Below are 17565 nucleotides of genomic sequence, written 5' to 3' on the forward strand. Positions count from 1 at the left end.
ACACTGTAGGATTTTTTAAGAATTTATTTGTAAATTATGGTGGAAGATAAGTACTTGGTCAACCACAAACAAGCAAGATTTCTAGCTCTCACAGACCTGTAACTTCTTCTTTAAGAAGCTCTTCTGTCCTCCACCTGTTACCTGTATGAATGGCATCTGTTGGAACTCGTTATCTGTATAAAAGACACCCATCCACAGCCTCAAACAGTCAGACTTCAAACTCAACCATGGCCAAGACCAAAGAGCTGTTGAAGGACACCAGGAAGAACATTGTAGATGTGCACCAGGCTGGGAAGAGTGAATCTACAATAGTCAAGCAGGTTGGTGTGAATAAATCAACTGTAGGAACAATTGTAAGAAAATGGAAGACATACAAGACCACTGATAATCTCCCTCGATCCGGGGCTCCATGCAAGATGTCATCCAATGGGGTCAAAATGATCATGAGAATGGTGAACAAAAATCCCAGAACTACACGGAGGGACCTGATGAATGACCTGCAGAGAGCTGGGACCAAAGTAACATAGGCTACACACTATGCAGAGAGGGACTCAAATCCTGCATTGCCAGGCGTGTCCCCCTGCTTAAGCCAGTACGTGTCCAGGCCCGTCTGAAGTTTGCCAGAGAGCATATGGATGATCCAGAAAAGGATTAGGAGAATATCATGTGGTCATATGAAACCAAAATAGAATTTTTTGGTAAAAACTCAACTCGTTGTGTTTGGAGGAAGAAGAATGTTGAGTTGCATCCCAAGAACACCATACCTACTGTGAAGCATGGGGGTGGAAACATCATGCTTTGGGGCTGTTGTTCTGCAAAGGGGACAGGATGACTGATCTGTGTTAAGGGAAGAATGAACGTGGCCATGTATCAAGAGATTTTAAGCCAAAACCTCCTTCCATCAGTGAGAGCATTGAAGATGCAACGTGGCTGGGTCTTCCAGCATGACAATGATCCCAAATACACCGCTCGGGCAACGAAGGAGTAGCTTCATAAAAAGCATTTCAAGGTCCTGGAGTGGCCTAGCCAGTCTCTATACCGCAATCCCATAGAAAATTTGTGGAGGGAATTGAAAGTCCATGTTGCCCAGCAACAGCCCCAAAACATCACTGCTCTAGAGGAGATCTGCATGGAGGAATGGGCCAAAATACCAGCTACAGTGTGTGCAAACCTGGTGAAGACTTACAGGAAACATCTGACCTCTGTCATTGCCAACAAAGATTATGTTACAAAGTATTGAGTTGAACTTTTGTTATCGACCAAATATTTATTTTCCACCATAATTTACAAATAAATTTGTGAAAAATCCTACAATGTGATTTCCTGGATTTTTTTTTTCCTCATTTTGTCTCTCACAGTTGAAGTGTACCTATGATGAAAATTACAGGCCTCTCTCATCTTTCTAAGTAGGAGAACTTGCACAATCAGGGATTGACTAAATACTTTTTTACCCCACTGTATTTTGTTTGAAAATAATTCAAAACCCCAAAATAATTTATTTACAATGCCATAAAGTAAAGAGTCAAATCATCCCATTTCAGGTGTAAAGGCCATCAAAAGGCCTTGTCTCAAGTTTAGTTATGAAAACCAACTCACTACCTAATCCACCAGTTATTTCAACACAAACATTAATCCAATAATTTCTTGTGAACATTGAAACAAATGTAAAAGCTATTCAATGAACATCATATAAAGTACCATAATTCACGTCTGTATTCAAAGTTTATGCTGTATGACATGAAAAAAACAGAAAGCTGAATTTTGCATGTGCATGAGCATGCGTGCACACACACACACACAAACACACACACACAAACAGACTAAGTGTGATAAGAACTAAACAGGAACAAACTGTTAAGAGTGACTTTTGTGTCCAGTAAACAACTGAGTGATGTCATTGATGGTGCACTGTCTAGTCCCTATTTATTTCACCCACTCACACTTTATAATTTATAGATAATAGCGTTAATCGGAAAAAGGGACACATGGAAAGCATATGTTTTATCTGGTAAGAGATATACAGTAAATCTTAAAAACAGATCACAGCAATAGATAATAAATTTTAAGTGTAACTGTATGCTGATGATACCATCTTGTCATGTTAAGTTTTACTGATTTTAACTGTAATTTACAATTCTTAGATCATTAAAATAAGAGACACACCATCCTTGGGACATTTTCACAAAAAGTCTTGCATGCAGATGTAAGATCTGAATAAAACTGTTCAACAGCATATCAGCAACTCACATGTGAGGTACACGTCTCCCGAGGACACAAAAAGATCACATCTGAAAAAGCTGAGCCAGACATGCTTTCCAGCAAAGCCCAAACAGTGAGACTTCATTATGGTTTAAGTACAGCACACTTGTTTACATCATAATTATCAGTTTACCTGAGAGGAACTGTGGTGGAAGCATTCCAAGCTGCTTACAGTTATAATCTGTTTCACTTTGATGTAAATAAACGCCTGATTTGCTTCTACGACCTAAAAGTGATTTCAGAAGACAGTTATTTAACATTCATCCATCTGTTATCAGTGTAACTTGTCAACTATACTTTTGTGTGCATCCATGAGGTACACCATAAATGATCTAGGCCTGCAGCTCTTCATGCATTTGCTATTGTTAGCATTTGTTTGCTAAAACCTCAACACAGGACAGTTTTGCAATAAAACTCAATGCTTACATCACAGTAGAAAAAAGTTACCGTAGACTTCGTGTTCAGGCAGGCAGAATCAGCTGTGTATCCAAAAAAGAAGCAATAAAAACCTACAAACCAAATGTCTCATATGCTGATTCCTGTGTTTTAAACCCTGTTCTGTATTTTAATTACAGGCTTGTAGACCATCCAGTCATGTACACAGCTACTGACTAACAGTACGCTGCTTTTATTAGCTCCATTTGTCACCTGCTTTGATATAATGCAGGATGAAATATGATTGTAACAGGCCGTTGGGCCACCCAGAGGTAAATCTGCAGCTCACTTTCAGAACCTCCTTACAGTCCATGCTGAGTAAGGACAATAAATCTGAGAGGAGACAGAAATACAGTGAACGAATTATAAATTGTGAAGATGTTAGGCTGTAAATCATCAGTTTATGGTGCTACGTGTACGGCAGAAAAAGTAATTTTCCTTATTTGGTGCAAAACACATTCAAAGAGGGTGGCTTTAGATCCCGGCTCTGATTTCCTTCTAGGTGCAGCTTTCAGCACAGCAATGGCGGAAATATGTGTGTCAAAGTTCATGAAATAATATTGGCCTTTTTTTTTTCCTATTGTTTATCTATTCTGTGAACAAAAGCATATGTGATAATTACTACAGCCTGGCCAATATGGATTTTTGTTGTAGACTGACACAATGTAGATGTCAGACAGTAAAAAAAAATTACAATACCGATATATCTGCTAATATAAACATCAAAATGGCTATTGTTTATGACAAAAGAAGAAGGTACCGTGCATCCAGAAAGTATTCACAGTGCTGCACTTTTTCCACATTTTGTTATGTTACAGCCTTATTCCAAAATGAATGAAATACATTTTTTCCTCAAAATTCTACACATAATAACTAAGAAATCACATGCACCTATGTATTCACACCCTTTGCTCAATACTTTGTTGATGCACCTTTGGCAGCAATTACAGCCTCACGTCTTCTTGGATGTGATGCCACAAGCTTGGTGCACCTATGTTTGGTTATTTTTGCCCATTCCTGGTGCACAGCCATTTTCAGATCTCTCCAGAGATGTTCAATCAAATTCAGGTCTGGGCTCCAGCAGGCCACTCAAGGTCATTCACAGTTTTCTTGAAGCCACTCCGTTGACATCTTGGCTGTGTCCTGTTGCTCTGGAGCAGGTTTTCATCCAGGATGTCTCTGTGCATTACTGCATTCCTCTTTCTCTCAATCCTAACTAGTCTCCCAGTTCCTGCTGCTAAAAAACATCCCCACAGCACGATACTGCCACCATCATGCTTCACTATAGGATGATGTCTGGTTTTCTCCAAACATGATGCCTGGCATTCACACCAACGAGTTCAAGCTTTGTCTCATCAGTACCTTTTGGCAAACTCCAGGTGGACTGCCGTGTGCTTTTACAATTTATTACTATTACTATTTATTTTTAATAAATTTGCAAAAATCTAAAAAAGAAAACTTTGCTCACATTGTCATTATGGGGTATTGTGTGTAGAATTTTGTGGGAAAAATTTATTTCATCCATTTTGGAATAAGGCTGTAACATAACAAAATATGGAAAAAGTGAAGCACTGTGAATACTTTCCAGATGCACCGTAGCTGTGGGCATAGTGGCCACTTGTCTGTTGTCACTGTAAAATACCTACTCTGACTGACAATAAGTGGCAGCTGGTTGCTTTACTGCGTCTCTTGTAGCTCATGTGACCAAGGGGTTATGGAAGCCCCAGCTACGCTTGACTGCATGTACAATGCAGTCAAGCATTGTCATTACATAATTTGTCCTACCGGACAAACTATGTCATGACCAAAGTGTTTTTTTTTTTGTTTTGTTTTGTTTTTTTTGCATTGCTTATTCAGTAAAATATGTTTTCTTCTTTGTCTTTCGGCTGTTCCCGTTAGGGGTCGCCACAGCAGATCAGTCGTTTCCATCTCACCCTGTCCTCTGTATCTTCCTCTGTCACACCAACCACCTGCATGTCCTCTCTCAGCACATCCATGAACCTCCTCTTTGGTCTCCCTCTTCTCCTCCTGCCTGGTGGCTCCATCCTCAGCATCCTTCTCCCTATATACCCTGGGTTCCTCCTCTGCACATGTCCAAACCATCTCAATCTCGCCTCTCTGACTTTGTCTCCAAACTGTCCCACCTGAGCTGTCCCTCTGATATGTTCATTCCTAATCTTGTCCATTCTTGTCACTCCCAAAGAGAACCTCAACATCTTCAGCTCTGCCTCCTGTCTTTTTGTTAGTGCCACTGTCTCTAAACCATACAACATAGCTGGTCTCACTACTGTTTTGTAAACTTTCCCCTTCACCCTTGCTGATATTCTTCGGTCACAAATCACTCCTGCCACCTTTCTCCACCCACTCCACCCTGCCTGCACTCTCTTCTTCACCTCTTTACCACACTCTCCATTACTTTGAACAGTTGACCCCAAATATTTAAACTCATCTACTTTCACCACTTCTACTCCTTGTAACTGCAGTATTCCACTGGGCTCCCTCTCATTCACACACATGTACTCAGTCTTGCTTCTACTGTCTTTCATTCCCCTTCTCTCCAAAGTATATCTCCACTTCTCCAGACTAGACTTAACTTGCTCTCTACTCTCACTACAGATCACAATGTCATCTGCAAACATCATAGTCCATGGGGACTCCTGTCTGATCTCATCCTTCAACCTGTCCATCACCACTGCAAACAAGAAAGGACTCAGAGCTGATCCTTGGTGTAATCCCACCTCCACCTTGAATGAGTCTGTCATTCCGACTGCGCATCTCACCGCTGTCACACTATTCTTGTACGTGTCCTGCACTACCCTAACATACTTCTCTGCCACTCCAGACTTCCTCATACAATACCACAACTCTTCTCTTGGCACCCTATCATAAGCTTTTTCTAAGTCCACAAACACACAATGTAACTCTTTCTGTCCTTTTCCAACAGTATTCTCAGAGCAAACATTGCATCTGTAGTGCTCTTTCTCGGCATGAAACCATATTGCTGCTCACAGATCTTCACCTATTTTCTAAGTCTAGCTTCTACTACTCTTTCCCATAACTTCATGCTGTGGCTGATCAGCTTTATGCCTCTGTAGTTACTGCAGCTCTGCACATCACCCTTGTTCTTGAAAATAGGAACCAGCACACTTCATCTCCACTCCTCAGGCATGCTCTCACTTTCCAAGATTTTATTAAACAATCTGGTTAGAAACTCTACTGCCATCTCTCCTAGACATTTCCATGCCTCCACTGGAATGTCATCTGGACCGACTGCCTTTCCACTCTTCATCCTCTTCATAGCAGCCCTCACTTCTTCCTTGCTAATCTCTTGTACTTCCTGATTTACTCTCACTACATCATCCAGCCTTTTCTCTCACTCATTTTCTTTATTCATCAACTCTTCAAAATATTCCCTCCACCTTCTCAGTACACACTCCTCACTTGTCAGCACATTACCATGTGCATCTTTTACCACCCTAACCTGCTGCACATCCTTTCTAGCTCTGTCCCTTTGTCTGGCCAATCGGTACAAGTCCTTTTCTCCTTCCTTACTATTCAACTTCTTGTACAGCTCGCAATATGCCTTTTCCTTTGTTTTTGCCACTTCTCTTTTCGCCTTACGCCACATCTCCTTGTACTCCTGTCTACTTTCTTCATCTCTCCGACTATCCCAAAACTTTTTCGCCAACCTCTTTCTCCTTATGCTTTCCTGGACCTCTTCATTCCACCACCAAGTCTCCTTGTCTTTCTTCCACTGTCCAGATGTCATACCCAGTACTGCCCTAGCTGTCTCCCTCACCACATCTGCAGTACTTTTCCAGTTGTCCAAAATTGCTTCCCCTCCAACTAGTGCTTCTCTCACCTGCCCGCTAAATTTCACACAACAGTCTTCCTCCTTCAGCTTCCACCATCTGATCCTTTGTTGAGCTCTCACTCTCTTCTTCTTCTTTACCTCTAAAGTCATCCTACAAACAACCATCCTATGCTGTCTAGTGACACTCTCTCCTGCTACCACCTTACAGTCTGTGATTTATTTTAGCTTGCATCTCCTATAAAGAATGTAGTCCACCTGTGTGCACCTTCCTCCACTCTTATATGTTACCCTGTGCTCCTCCCTTTTCTTAAAGTAGGTATTCACCACAGCCATTTCCATCCTTTTTGCAAAATCAACTACCATCTGTCCTTCCCCATTCCTATCCTTGATACCATATCTACCCATTACTTCCTCCTCACCTCTGTTCCCTTCACCAACATGCCCATTGAAGTCTGCTCCTATCACCACTCTTTCATGCTTGGGCACACTCTCCACCACCTCATCTAACACACTCCAGAAATCTTCTTTCTCCTTCATCTCACAACCAACCTGTGGGGCATATGCACTGATGATATTCATCATCAATTTCCAACTTCACACTCATCACCCTGTCAGACACTCGCTTAACCTCCAACACACTTTTAACATACTCTTCCTTTAAAATGACCCCAACACCATTTCTCTTCCTGTCCTCACCATGGTACAACAACTTGTACCCACCGCCGATGCTCTTGCTCTTACTTCCCTTCCACTTGGTCTCTTGCACACACAATATGTCTACCTTTCTCCTCTACATCATATCAGCCAGCTCTCTCCCTTTACCAGTCATACTACCAACATTCAAAGTCCCCACTCTCCACCCTTCTAGTTTTCTTCTTCTCCCGCTGTTCGTGGCAACGTTTTCCTCCTCTTCTTCGTTGTCTTTGCCCAGCAAAAATATGTTTTCAAATGTGCAAAAATAACACAGATACCAATATGCTGATGGAAGGATCATATCGGCTGATATTATCGGTTGATATATTGGTCAGGCTGTAATTCTTACATATACCTTGAATTTTACTTCATTCCAGATAGTATGAACACAAAATATGTCATATTTTATTGCATCAACTTCATTTTATTTGTTAATACCCTGTCACACTAGAGCACAAATGAGCCCGAATGCCATACGAATGACGATTCGAACAACAGCCATGCAAATTCGAGCTGCACTCAAACGCCTCGTACAGCATTCGTACAGCAGTCGGCATATTCGTGTGGACAGAGCACATGCACTCTGGCACTCTAAATTCGTGTTGCATTCCTGTTGGAAACCATTCGAACAGCGGTTGAGTTGAAGTCATACCGCAATCTGAAGGCCGTACGAATGTGGTACGACATACGTATGCAATTCAAACCATTCGAACTGCATTTGAGGGGTTGGACGAATTGTTCGAGCACGTCAAATCCTGGCCGAATGATCTCGACCACCCTCCCTGTCACACTAGAGCATGAATGCCATACCAATGGGCATTCAACATTCGTGCAATTCGAGCTGTATTCAAGCTGCATTCAAATTTGTTGTACCGCATTCGTGTGGCACTGAACAAAATGTCAAATTCACATGGCCAGCCCGAATGTAGAGAACATGCACACCACTGTCATGCTGCATTCAAACTGAGGAATATTTGAACATCGGTCGAAGGCCGGTCGCACCGCATTTGGGCTGCATTCGGAGCATTCTGATTGCGTTCAAGGGAACCTCGAAATGGATCAGGCATGCCAAATCCTGCTGGCATGTCCTGATTGTGCCCCTGATGAGTCAGAAGCCCCGGTGCTTCCTGTTCATGGTGCGCAAAGGAACTGTTGTGATAGGCAAAGTCTGTGGCACACAATTATTATGTGCACTAAACGTGAACATTGTGCAATCACACGAATACACTGTGTGTCACAGCAGTCAGCGTGCCTCAATGAAGTGCTGATGCGCAGTGCAGCTGTCTGGACAGGGTCTGACTGCCATGTTAACATGATATTACAGATACATCCTCTGACACATGCGATGAACTGACAATGGATCTGTGATATCTTGCACATTATGGTCGAAAGTGGCACACCGCGCAGAGCCTTTGACTCATCATGGGGTAGGGCGCCGTGCAGATTCACGCAATGTTACAGCTATGAAGATGATCATAAACCATATATGTAACCCATGAGAAGGCATGGCCATGTATCTGTAATAGCCCGGTTAGGTGAGCTGCGCAGCGAGTCAGTGCGTCTCAGAGGCACACTGCACCATGCACAGCACCACATATCAACATATGAAGGAGTGACATCCCAACTGTATTACCAAGCCATCACAGTATCAACAGCATATATAGTCACCTTTGGAACAGCTCCAGATGGCCTCACTCGGCACACGCCAGCCAGCCTGCAGCCAGGCTGGACTGAAATGTGTAGCAGGGGTGCAGGTGAGCAAACGCTCAATCATCTTTATACTTTTATTTATCCCCCTTTTGAGAGATATGTGTCAGAAATCATTACATATGGATCAGTAAAGCACTACAGTGATGTAGTTGGCACCAGCTAATCAAAGTGCTGTGCATGCGTGAGGCTGGAACACGTGGGCTCAGCTGCGTGTGTGCGCTCATAAACAGCTGATGGCTTCCCTGCACTGCGCCCATGCCAAAATTTTCTGGTGGGTAAGAAAGGCGGGGGGAGAGTTGGAGGAGGGGTTGCTGCATTAATGTCAGGACCTGCCTCACCTCTCGCATTTTATCCAATACATGGACTGTTGTGTGTCATAGGGTCCCCTCTACGTAGATTCACTGCATTGCACCGCGACCGTTGGCTATTACCGGTAATGATGGCTGTGAGTGTGCACGTCAGTAACCAGATATCTATAATAATCTGATCAAACATGCATTCCAGTGATGGTCAGGGGACCCTGATTTACATGTAACCGGTCCATGGGTTGGATGTCATTTGAACCTCAAAAGTGTGACATGGCAGGTCTTCAACAGAGCAGACTACAGCCCGCGCCCTGCCATGCCCTCCTTGCTTGCCTTCCACCCAAACCTTGGGTGGTACATACGGCATTGGATGGGGCATTCAGCAGGTATTGTGGGGTTTTGTGCTGTGTTCTTTTTATTCTTTGCCTTTTTTATTATATTCTGTTTTTATTTTTTCATATTGCATGCTGTGTTGTGTCATTTGACCTGCACTCTGGATAGTTGATCCAGATTCAGGAGCTGCTGCCTTCCGAATGTGCACAAATCATTCGAGCCAGCTTCATGCCACATTCTAGGTATTTGAACGGCATTTGTATACGGCTGTATGAATGTCTGTCCGTACAAATGCAGCTCGAATTCTGTTTTGTTTTTCCAATTCGTGTAATTCCTACGACATTCATGCTCTAGTGTGACAGGCCCCTGATATATGTCCATTCCTGCATTTCAAGCCTGCAATACAGTCCAAAAAATGTTGGCATCTACCACTTTGTAACAATACCATTCCTTCTCAAAATAGTTAGAAAATGTTCTGGCATTGAGCATACCAAGCGATGAAGCATTTCAGGTGTTATTTTGTCCCACTCATCCTGCAAACATTTCTGAAGGTTTGGAACAGTACAGGGTCATTGTTTTTCATTTCAAAATTTTCCACACATTGGCTCCATCCAGAGATGGGAGTGGGTGTCTTCTTCTGTGGGCCTCCTGTCCTGTGCACCAGCATGGACTCCAAAAATTTCCTGTATATTTGTATTGTCAACTGTGGCGGTAGCATGGCCCACGAAGAGGGTTAACCCTTTGAGTCTGGTCTGTTTGAGGTTTCTTCCTCAAATCATCAGAGGGAGTTTTTCCTTGCCACTGTTGCCTGTGTGCTTGCTCTTGGGGTTGGTAACGTTAGACCTTACTTGTGGGAAGCGCCTTGAGGCAACTTTGTTGTTATTTGGCACTATATAAATGAAATAAAATGAATTTGAATTGAACTGATTCTGTACTGGGGACATTTCAGAACAGCAGGAAGGCCAGTCCAGTATCTGTACCCCGTTAATTCTGCAGCCCTGCCATTGTAATGTGTGCAGAATGTGTTTTTTTATTATCTTGTTGAAAAAGCATAACTGTTCCTGGGAAAGGTGTTGCCTTGAAGATAGCATATTTTGCTCTACAATTTATATGCACTTTTATGCATCAATGGTGCCATCAAAGGTAAATTACAAGGGCTGAATGAGAAGTTTTGAGCTTGTCCCAGAAAAAGTAGGACATGATTCTCCATCTTTTGCACTTTAAGAAACCAGCATTTCTCAAGAATGTGTGAAGTTTTGACTCACTGGGTGCTACTACCCTAGTATTTCTGGGTCGGGCTCAAATCTTCTCAATCGGCCCTTGTACCATTGCCATGGGCACCGACCCAACCCCATACCATAACAGAACCTGGCTTTTGGACTTCTCGCTGGATGGTCCATTTCACTTTTGGTAACACACTGTCCATTTCAATATTCCAAAGATTTGGAATATTGATTTATCTGACCATAATAAACATTTCCACTGTATGATGGACCCACCCAGATGCCTCTAGGCCCAGAGAAGTTGGCACAGCAGGTTAACATAAGGCTTCTTTTGTGCAGTGAAGTTTTAAGTGGAATTTGTCAATCAGAACTCCATATTGTAGTGCTTGACAAAGGTTTCTCAAAGTAATCCATTGCCCATGTTGCTATATCAGCTATTGATGAATGGCGGCTCTTCGTGCAGGGCCATGTAAGGGATTGGAGGTCATGGGTTTTCAGCTTAGGCTTGCGACCTTGCCCTTCACGCACTGAAATTCCTCCAAATTCTTGAATCATTTAATGATCTTACTGTGGAGAGAAAAAATATGCAAATCCTTTCTAATCTTTCTTTGAGAACATTACTTATATTTATACATTTGTTGACAACCTGGAGATTCTCTGACCATCTTTGCTCCTCAAAGACTCAACCTTTCATGGCTACTGCTTTTGCACCAAATCATGATGACCATCACCTGTTTGATAAACATCATTATTTCATTTTCTGTGATTTTCTTTCTTTCTTTCTTTCTTTTACTTCATTATTTGTCCCGTCCCAATTTTTTCTTTTTTTGGAATGTATTGCAGGCCTAAAATGCAGGATTGGATGTATATGAACAAATGAAATGAAGCTGACCTGACAAAACTTGAAATATCTTGGGTTCAACGGTTTGTAATGAACAGAAGTCAAATTAAAAGTAAGAATCACATCAGGGTTTTTTATTTGCATTTTCCATACCAACCCAGCTTTTTTTCTGATTTGGGGTTGTAATTAAAACACACTTTGATAAAGACCGTTTTTTTGTTCCACTTGTGTCAGCAAAACAGGTCAGTGCATGACTAGAAGAAGCAAACTGCTTTTCTATGTTCACTTTTCTAAAGCAAACAGCCAACAGAGTGACATCAGAAGAGATGCTATGAGCTGTTCATAATTCCAAATAGACAAGTCCAGACACTTGCATTCAGCATAAACTCCTTCCAGACTCAAAAACCAGACTTTGACATCGCGGGTCACCAGAAAGACAGATCAATATTAAATCAACCATTTCCCCAATTTCCCCATTTTCCAATGTTAATGGATTTAATATTCACTGTGCAACCAGTTTAATGACAGGAAGTCACCACAACACTCATGTTAGGAGTCACATTCACGTTTTCATTTTCACACTCATTATTAAGTTGCACATCCTCATGACACTATGAAATGCAGGGATAAAATTAGGAAAGAGAGAATCCACATTATGAGATACTAACTCTTGTGACTAAACATGGAATAGTTACAAGCATCAAATACTGTTTGTGATGCAAAGTCATATTATAAGAGTAAGTCACACTTATGGCATACTGCAATAAAATTATGATGCATTTACATAAATTAGCACTGCATCACATAATCCCTAATCTCATGATCATAGCATCTCATAAACAAACTATTTCATATGTCATAGAGTCTTACAATTATGACTCACTATGCTAATACTATGTCAGGATTAGATGATTTAAGTCATGTGGCAGTAAGGCAAAATTAGCACTCAATAAGTCATATTGAAAACATACTAAGATGAAATATTTGGTGATTTAGCATCTTTATGACTTATTTTCAAATAATGGGTTTTGTAAATGTGACTCCCCAATATCGAAGATGAGCGCCTTGCATGGCAGCATGCTGACATCGATGTGTGAATGGGTGAATGTGAGGCATCACTGTAAAGCACTTTGGATAAATGCAGTTCATTTACCATTACCACTATGTCATAATTACAAAACTGCAGTCCATTTACCATCCATTCATTCTTGACACCACCTTACTCCATTAAGAGTCATGGGCGGGCCAGAGCCTAACCTATCCCAGCAGTGATTGGGAGAGAGGCAAGGTACATCCTGTCCGTGGCAGAGCATGACATAGAGAGGCAAACACATTCACATGCTCACTCACACAAATGGTCAATTTAAAGTTCCAGTTCACCGAACTGACATGTCTTTGAAAGTGGGAGGAAACCAGAGCACCCGGAGGAAAGCTACATAAACACATGAAGAACACGCAAACTCCACACAAAAAGGATCAGCCTGGAAGCAATCCGCGGCAACCATACTAACCATGAAGACACCATGCTGCCAATTATGCGAAATGATAACAATGTTAAGTCATAATTACAATGTGTTAAATATTACAAGATGGTGACTCACATTTGCAATTTAGGAAGTAATTATTATGATGTTGTAAGTTACAATTATTCGACAGTAATTTTTAATGTTAAAAGATTATTATGTGATTCCAAGTTATAACAAGATGCTAAGTTATAATTACAATGTATTAATAATTACAAGACTGTGATTCAAATGTACAACTAAGAAAGTTATTATAATTTAGCACATTACAGATATTACACTGATTCAAATGTACAACTAAGAAAGTTATTATAATTTAGCACATTACAGATATTACACCTTAAACTAATTTTGTAATGCTAAATCATTATGATATACTAAATCATAACAATGTTAAGTCATAATTACAATGTGTTAAATATTACAAGATGGTGACTCACATTTGCAGTTTAGGAAGTTATTATTATGTTGTAAGTTACAATTATTAGGCAGTAATATTTTTATGTTAAAAGATTTTTATGTGAGTCCAAGTTATAACAAGATGCTAAGTTGTAATTACAATGTGGTAATAATTACAAGACTGTGATTTAAATGTACAACTAAGAAAGTTATTATAATTTAGCACATTAAAGATATTAGACCTTAAACTAATTTTGTAATGCTAAATCATTATGATATACTAAATCATAACAATGTTAAGTCATAATTACAATGTGTTAAATATTACAAGATGGTGACTCACATTTGCAGTTTAGGAAGTTATTATTATGTTGTAAGTTACAATTATTAGGCAGTAATATTTTTATGTTAAAAGATTTTTATGTGAGTCCAAGTTATAACAAGATGCTAAGTTGTAATTACAATGTGGTAATAATTACAAGACTGTGATTTAAATGTACAACTAAGAAAGTTATTATAATTTAGCACATTAAAGATATTAGACCTTAAACTAATTTTGTAATGCTAAATCATTATGATATGCTAAATCATAACAATGTTAAGTCATAATTACAGTGTGTTAAATATTACAAGATGGTGACTCACATTTGCAATTTAGGAAGTTATTATTATGATGTGGTAAGCAGGGGTGGTGGCCAAGTGGTTAATGCGCTTGGTTTCAGTGCAGAAGGTTCCGGGTTCAAATCTCACCCCTGCCACATTTCTCCATGTAATGTGGAGTTGCGTCAGGAAGGGCATCCGGCGTAAAACCTGTGCCAATTCAACGTGCAGATCCACCTTGGATTTGCTGTGGCGACCCCGAGTGCAAACAAGGGAGCAGCCGAAGGGACTTACTATTATGATGTTGTAAGTTACAATTATTAGACAGTAATTTTTTAATGTTAAAAGATTATTATGTGATTCCAAGTTATAACAAGATGCTAAGTTGTAATTACAATGTGTTAATAATTACAATACTGTGATTCAAATGTACAGCTAAGAAAGTTATTATAATTTAGCACATTACAGATATTAGACCTTAAACTCATTTTGTAATGCTAAATCATTATGAAATGCTAAATCATAACAATGTTAAGTCATAATTACAATGTGTTAAATATTACAAGATGGTAACTCACATTTGCAATTTAGGAAGTTATTATTATGATGTTGTAAGTTACAATTATTAGGCAGTAATTATTTAATGTTAAAAGATTATTATGTGATTCCAAGTTATAACAAGATGCTAAGTTGTAATTACAATGTGTTAATAATTACAAGACTGTGATTTAAATGTACAACTAAGAAAGTTATTATAATTTAGCACATTACAGATATTAGACCTTAAACTAATTTTGTAATGCTGAATCATAATGTTAAGTCATAATTACAGTGTGTTAAATACAGTGGTGGGCACACTTCCAATAATCCGATAACAGATAATTATCAAAGATAATGTTTTCTTTATCAGATTATCTTTTTAGATAACTTTAAAAACCATTATTGGACCAATTATCTTCCAATTAATCTTTGTCCGATAAACAAAATAAACAAAGCTGAACAGCGACAAGCATTTTTAAAATTAGTCTAGCACTCACCTGTTAAAAGTGTTGTAACAGACACACAGCAATAACCCCTTGCAAATAGAAGAGAGCCCCTTGCCTAGAAAAGCATCTCAATCATGTGCAGACAAAAGAGAAACATGCATCCAGCAGCATACACGCTGCTGTCATAGACAACTGTCTGTAAAGTTTTTGGCAAGTTATAACTTTCTAAACAGCGTAATTTGTAATGAAAGCCGCTTCATTTGTGCGGCTCTTTCGGCGCCATGTTTGTTTTTTCAGAGACAGCAGTAAGCTCCTCCTACCCCTCCAAACGGAGGGATTTGTAGCCCTTCGCCTTCCCCTCCGCCTCGCTCCAAAAAGAGGCACTTTTACCCAGAATCCTTTGCGATCTGTCTGTTTGTTACAGAACCTCAGAATTAGTGCATTACTCAACATTAAAAGATATATGTTATATTTTAACTTTGTACAAATGACATAATTGACATTAATGGAGTTATTCTATCGGTATTAATGTTATTTATAATCAAAACCATAAGTCAGCATGACTTTATTTTTCAAGACCTGCACCTGACCGGAGTGTCATAATTGATAGAGAATTGGCTATCTGTAACTTCTGATACATTTTTGGGTGGTTTATTTTTTTTTATCTTTATCGAAGATAACTTTTCAGTTATCTGATTATGTTATCAATGTTAATTTTTTGGTTATCTGTACCCACCACTGGCTAAATATTTACAAGATCGTGACTCACATTTGCAATTTAAGAAGTTATTATTTGATTATGTAAGTTACAAATATTAGGCAGTAATTTTGTCATGTTAAATGATTATTATGTGATGCCCAATCACAGCAAGATGTTAAGTTGTAATTACAATGTGTTAATAATTACAAGACTGTGGCTCAAATTTACAATTTAGGAAGTTATTATAATTTAGTGCATTACAAATATTAGACCATAAACAAATTTTGTAGCGTTAAGCCATTATGAGGTGATGCTCATGTAGCGGCTTGCCCTGCTTTGTGTTGTTGTGTTTGACTCCTCCCATTCGGCTAAAACCCGGGCTCTGGCCTTTGTGGGCAGAGTATCCTTTGGCTGTCCAGGGAGTGAGGCCTTGACTGCCATGTTCACAGCACACCAGCTTGCCTCCATCACACTAAGTCATAATAAGATGATGTACAAATAATGAATGTTTATTAGTGCAATGGTAAAAATATTTGCGTGAGTTCAAAATGGAACATACCATTCAATGATGACCTGAATTGTACATTCCATCTTTCAATAACTGAAAATATTATTTTCATTTCATAAATGAAAACCATTCATTATTTGTTTTATATGACACTTAAATCTACGCCATTTGATATTTTAGAACTTGTCCAATTCTTCATCTGACAGTGGTTCAACCGCTGCTAAAATTGTCCCCATGAACACTGTGGCTGCTGGATTCTATTTCTTCATATCACAGAAGCATTTTTTACAAAAACTAATGGATGCATAATAGAGTGAAACGCATGGGGCAAAAATGTAAAGTAAGTAGTACAAAAATGCACAGTAGGGACATCACTCATAGCACAAATGATGTATGTGACTTACAATCCACAAAGCAAACAAGGATCTATTTGGGTGTCATATAAGTCATAATAAGAAAGAAATAATTATGAGAAAAATATTTAATAATACTAAGATTTTTTAAAACGTGCTGCGGTTTATAAAATAAAATACATAGATAAATATAACTGTTTGTGTGTAAAATGGTGTAACGTTTTCCAGCAAAATTCCATTGGAATATATATGTTCAGCATGCAACAACAACACGGTTCTTTAAAGGATGTTTGTCTGTTTGTTTGTTTGTGTTTATTTTGCATGCATCCTCTCACCTATGCGCTGAGTCTTTAGGTGTGACGCCGCCAAAAGCAGGATGGCGCAGACCAACATCGACCACCTTACGCGTCGGCGCATCCTGCAAACGACCAAAACGTGAAATCAGGAAAAATATATATATATATTTAAAAAAAAAAAAGTCATATCAGAGGCTCTGCAGAGGAGAATTTCTCATGGCCAGCTCCTACTTTCAGCAGCTCCTGGAGGAGAACAAACGCTCCCCGTCCCCCGTCTACCTGTGACAGGCTGAGGGCACCTTTACGCACAGCTGCGCGCAAAAACAGCCTCTACAAAGTCAAAAGCAGTGAAACAAACCAAACTTCTTCTAACGGTTTTCAAAGTAAAAGTCCACCTAAGAAGATTATTGTGCAAACGTCCACAGAAAATATAATTAACCTAATCTGGATATAGAATTTTCTCAACATCATCCAAATCCAATTTTTACCACCACTCAAAAAACAAACAAACAAACAAAAAACTTTATTCAAAAGATAATACACTGAATATCACAGAGCCTGGACACTTTGGGGTAAAATAGTCAAAT

At 39.6% G+C, this 17565-nt stretch overlaps 1 protein-coding gene across 2 annotated transcripts in view; it reads right to left on the bottom strand.

The window, feature by feature from the left end:
• The window catches only part of LOC117517175 (collagen alpha-1(XVIII) chain-like), a 114937-nt gene extending 97679 nt beyond the window's left edge, over positions 1-17258 (bottom strand). The window contains exons 1-2 of one of the 2 annotated variants that reach the window (XM_034178152.1): positions 17210-17249; positions 17018-17100 (exon numbers count right to left, since the gene is read on the bottom strand). In XM_034178152.1, the coding sequence (XP_034034043.1) occupies positions 17018-17099 (82 nt within the window). In that variant the 5' untranslated portion in view covers position 17100; positions 17210-17249. Of the gene's footprint in view, positions 1-17017 lie in introns of both variants that reach the window. The other variant, XM_034178146.1, reaches the window with a different exon arrangement.
• Positions 17259-17565: the final 307 nt, after the last annotated feature.

This window comes from Thalassophryne amazonica, chromosome 1 (genome assembly GCF_902500255.1).
Source record: "Thalassophryne amazonica chromosome 1, fThaAma1.1, whole genome shotgun sequence".
NCBI classification, from domain to species: Eukaryota; Metazoa; Chordata; class Actinopteri; order Batrachoidiformes; family Batrachoididae; genus Thalassophryne; species Thalassophryne amazonica.